At 31.9% G+C, this 4,744-nt stretch overlaps 1 protein-coding gene across 3 annotated transcripts; it reads right to left on the bottom strand.

Moving 5' to 3' along the window:
- Nucleotides 1-3,471: 3,471 nt before the first annotated feature.
- LOC120207667 lies at nucleotides 3,472-4,069 on the bottom strand. Of its 3 annotated transcripts, none has more exons than XM_039207098.1 (2): nucleotides 3,829-4,069; nucleotides 3,472-3,759 (listed from the first exon to the last, which is right to left on the bottom strand). In XM_039207098.1, the coding sequence occupies exons 1-2, from the start codon at nucleotides 4,022-4,024 to the stop codon at nucleotides 3,521-3,523; spliced, it is 435 nt and encodes a 144-aa protein (XP_039063029.1). In that variant the 5' UTR covers nucleotides 4,025-4,069; the 3' UTR covers nucleotides 3,472-3,520. The 3 variants fall into 3 exon arrangements, with proteins under 3 accessions (XP_039063029.1, XP_039063035.1, XP_039063041.1); XM_039207104.1 differs by having other exon boundaries at nucleotides 3,478-3,744; XM_039207110.1 differs by having other exon boundaries at nucleotides 3,479-3,678; nucleotides 3,787-4,069.
- Between the last annotated feature and the right edge of the window lie 675 nt (nucleotides 4,070-4,744).

Genomic DNA, 4,744 nt, shown 5'->3' with positions numbered 1-4,744 from the left:
GGCGGCCCAACCGTCGGTTTTTTTAAAAATGTGGCCCTTGTTCTTCGTTGTTGAAGAACATTAGAGAGAAATCAAAGAATGGGGGAAGGGGTTTCGGTTGGAGAATGATAGAAATGAGCATTTAAAAAAAATTGGCTTTTATATTAAAGCCCATAACCGACCTGAGCGTATCCCCTAGGGGATCCGCGTGTTTTTTAAACATAATAGGGAAATCACCGTTTGGTCCCTCACATTTTCAAGAAGCTTCATTCTGACCCAAAATCTGATTTTTTACACTAAATTTTCTTTTTAATTTGGCCCCAAATTTAATCTTTCTTTCAAATTAGTCCTTATATATATATATATATATAGTTAATTATTATTTTTATTTATTGATTATATTTTTTTCGGTTGGTTTTATTTATTATTATTATATATACTACTTTTATTTTTTTTCCTCCTATTTCTTTTGTCTTTATCATTATTATATTTACTATCTTATATATTTTATATATTCTATTTTTTTTTTATTTTACATTTTCAGTTTTTATTCTTATTACTTTTCCTGAAACACTTTGTTCACATGCATAATCATCGTATTCATTTACTTGCATATTTTACCTTTTTTTCTTAACCCCGTTATTTATTTATTTACTATTTTCTTTTCCTTGGCATCATTGTCGTCATCTTCTTCTTTGTTTTATACAATTTATTTATTCATTCTTTTATCATTATTTTATTACTTTTTATTTTCTTTATTTCTTTATTTATTTTGTTTATTTTTTTTCACCATTTATTCCATTTGTTTTTCCGGTTTACTCTCTTTATTTTATTTTCATTCTTTGTATAATGTGTTTCTTGAATTATTTAAAGGATGATTTCAAATCAATCTAAGGTAAGCAATTGAGATCTTTATTTTACCTTTTAAGTTAAATTTTTAATTTTGTTAATTAAAGACAACTGGAAACTAAGTAGTACCGAAAGGGCAGTTCAAGGGTGCTAACCCTTCCTTGTCTGTAACCGACTCCCGAATCTGACATATCACTGGTAAGATGCAGATCAGGTAAGAAATAAGGTATTCGATCAACCCATTTACTTAAAAATAAATGATCGATGGCGGCTCCCTAATTCATTTTCCTAAGTCGAAGCCCAATTCTGGGCCCAACCGAAAGAAGGTTCCGACACTTAAAATAAATAATTTCTAAATAATTTACCAGCCAATAAAAATTGATTTACGCAACATCAACTAAACACCGTAAAATGATTTCTACAAATTGATTTTTAAGAGATGTAATTTTTTTATGAAAATTAAATTATTTTCTGAAATCTGTTTTTCCATGAAATAAAAGGATACTAGCAAACAAAAAGATCATAGTCTCTATTAGCCCCAGTCATTTAGCAATCTCATTTCCTTCCAAATAATGCAAATCTTGGACCATTTAATACATAGCACCTTATTAAAATAATAATGTTCCACAACTTCCAAGATCAAACAATAGAACAAGTGATTCTATCACAAAACCACACCTTTAAAATTTCGTTAACAGATATTGAAGGCTCAATTGCTTTTTGCTCTGCTCCAAGAATAAACGTTTGTTTCTATTGGATAAAACAAGAAATCTAGATATGAAAAGGTTTGAAGTTGCTCTAAGCTCTTGAGTTGCTGCTAGATTTATACATGTTTCAAAGTCAAAATATATGTTCAAAGAGTACAAACATAAAAATGATAAGCAAATACCTATACAAGGCTAAATTTCATTTATTTTACTTACCCATAGTTGTTTCTAATAGAGGATCCTCTTCATTCTATAAACATAGTGAGCATCTCCACTAATTTTACTATTATATTACTCAAGTACATCCGGACTTGTACAAGGCTAAAAAATTTACATGTCACCCATTCTCTTTCTTAATGTAGGATACTATCAATTTTTGTTAACGAGTTGCCTTTTATTTTTCCACAATTAGTTTCCTTTTCTTCCTCAAGGAATTCTTTCTTTCTGGTTTACATTCAAACTATTGTAAGGATAGACAATATTTTAAGGGGGTTTTCCCAAAGGAGTGGGTTGTCTAATTCCAATTTGGTTTTTGACTTATCAATGATGCACCTTCCCAAATTTGACCCATCCAAAGCTAAAGACGGCAGATGGTGCAGACTGAAATTACTTGGTTCTATAGCAATATTTGAAGTAAAAATAAGACTGATGAGGAAAACGGTTGAAAGGAGAAAGACTTTGAGTAGGACAAATCTGGTGAGTGAATAGGAATGCATTTATTGAAAAGAAATTATCATCAATGTCATATGGTCTCTCCCACTAGTCCTTAGGACCAGAGATCCTAGCATGAGTCTCTCCCACTGTTAGTAGCAATAAGCTAGAGTCACTTGTTTCTTGTGGAATACCGAATCCATGCTACCTGAGAAAGATCCTCATGATGTCAGTATTGTAACCTCAACAAGGCTTGGTAAGAAAACGTAAGGTTGGCCTATTCTAGACTCGAAACACTCCATTCTTGAATCATGGAACAGCCTAAAGGTCTTACTTGAAGGATAGAAAACCATCATTTTTTAAAAACCTCATAATCCCCAACCCACTTGAGCTTAAGGCTAGAGTAGAGGGATTCCTTTCTCAATGGCTTTTCCATCTTCACTCCACCATTAAGAATATATCACTGTACATCTTTTTCTTCGTTTTAGATGCTTTTTGAGCAAAGCATTCAAGAGAATAGTTCTTGTCAAACATGATCCTCAAATTACATCTTCAATTAGAAAATCATGTATTTATTAATGAAACTTATGCAAAATAATACTAGAAGTCCTATTAGATAAACGTGAGGGGGGGGAAAGGCACAATTGAGCTATCTGAGGATTCTAGAAACTAAAATGTGACCAATATTTACCTTTTCAATCTAGTGAAACTTATGTAAAATGACATCAGAAACAAATGAGATTTACAATGATCTGTGACAGCAGAGTACCTTAAGCCAAACTCCCTGAGCGACCGTTTTCAGGAGATCAATAGATTTTCTTGCAATGGCATGCCACCAGCTATCTTGCAATGAATTTTACAACAAAATTTGCTCAATAACTAATTAATGGATAAAAGAATGCCATTCCTTTCGCCATACCTCCCAACATCGTAACATATGTGAACTAGTTTTGAAGAATGAGTACAAGGATGAAAAGTGCCCAATAATTCCATATTCTATAAGGCCAACTAAATTTTCTGGTTGAAATAGACAAACCTACTGTCACAGCTTTGTAGTATTGAAAGAATCTACTAAATAGGTCTATAACACCAAGAATTTTCTTTCACCAGACATCATTGCGAAAAGCAAATACATAAATAGCAGAATTCTACAAGAAAGTTAAGTTCCCTACTCCCATTATCATTTAAAGCATAATTCATGTATATCTTCATATATAGTTTCCAAGATAGGATTATCCGATTTCAGAGGAAAATCAAAATGCACCTCTAAAATAGCACTAAATTGTTACAAATTGTGCAACCTTACTAACCTGGCAACTAGTCTCCCATAAGTATCAATCTCTATCAGTATCAGAAGAGTCACTCAAATCAGAATCCAATTCTTCTTGATCCACAGCATTGTCTAGAGGCTGTTTCCAGTCACCGCAAATCTCTCTCATCAATTCATCATCACTCTCATCATGTTTCCCTGTCAACTTCCTCTTTAGAATCCCTTCGAAAATTGAAGGTATAGCCTCGTCATCTCCATCGAAGAACTTCTTTATTCGCATCTTTAGCTCTGCAAGAAACCCATCTAGAAAATATTACTACTCTAAAATACCTGGTGAATTAAATAGAGACTTAAGTTTGAACATTGGACTACCTTCCTTACTAACGTCGTCATCGTCGTCTCCGCCGCCGCCATTGGTGGAGTAGAACCTGGGTTGAGAGCGAATTAAAGCAGCGAGAGAGAAGTACGAGGGCTGCTTGGGTAGTGGGAGAAAAGTATTAGATTTAGCAGAAGATTGAAGAAATCTGCAACCAAGAAATGACATGTTTCTGAGCAGAGCTAATTTCATTGCTTCTTCTTCGAGGGTTTAGGGTTTGAAGACAAGGAATTGAACTTTTATGTAATAGTTTAGGTGGGAAATTTTCGTACCATATGGTATATATTCATTATTCAGTGATATAATAACCGGACCAGTGATTAAACCGGTTGAATCACTAATTCATGGTGTAATGAATTCGACCGGTTAACCACTAATAGGACACATGGTAAGGCTGTTTGGTTCGGGAAATGTAGGATTCTTATGAGAATAGAATCCATATTCCTCGTTTGGTTAGCTGGAAATGTCATTCTCGGTAATATTTTATTACCAATAGTAGATTTTTTAGGATATATTATCGAGAATGTCATTACCCCTTCCTTTAGGTATTATTGGATTATCGACGTTTTGGACTAAAATGTCCTTAAAAAAATTTCAAAAATATCATTCTTCTGTCATTAAATAATAAAATTCTACGAGGTTAAATTATAAATTTATCCTTGAACTATTTTAGATTTACAAAAAAAATATATAATTAAAATTTTATATGAAGTTCAGATATTAAAATAAAATTTTACCATTTCATTAAATCTTTTTATATTTTCAATTTTATAAAAAAATTATATAAATTTTATGACTTTAATTTTTTTAAAGAAAATATATAAATATTTTCCAACTTGTTAAAAAAACAAATATATAATAAGGATAATTTTGTCAAATATACATTTCAATAATCTTTTATTTTTTAACCAA

Source organism: Hibiscus syriacus, unplaced genomic scaffold (assembly GCF_006381635.1).
Source record: "Hibiscus syriacus cultivar Baekdansim isolate YM2019G1 unplaced genomic scaffold, ASM638163v2 tig00000483_pilon, whole genome shotgun sequence".
NCBI lineage: Eukaryota > Viridiplantae > Streptophyta > Magnoliopsida > Malvales > Malvaceae > Hibiscus > Hibiscus syriacus.
This window is presented reverse-complemented; position numbering and strand designations above follow the sequence as displayed.

Coding starts and splice junctions, on each gene's coding strand:
- LOC120207667 (XM_039207098.1), bottom strand. CDS start 4,024: ATGAAATTAGCTCTGCTCAGAAACATGTCATTTCTTGGTTGCAGATTT. Junction 3,760..3,828: donor TGACGACGTTAGTAAGGAAG/GTAGTCCAATGT, acceptor AATATTTTCTAG/ATGGGTTTCTTGCAGAGCTA.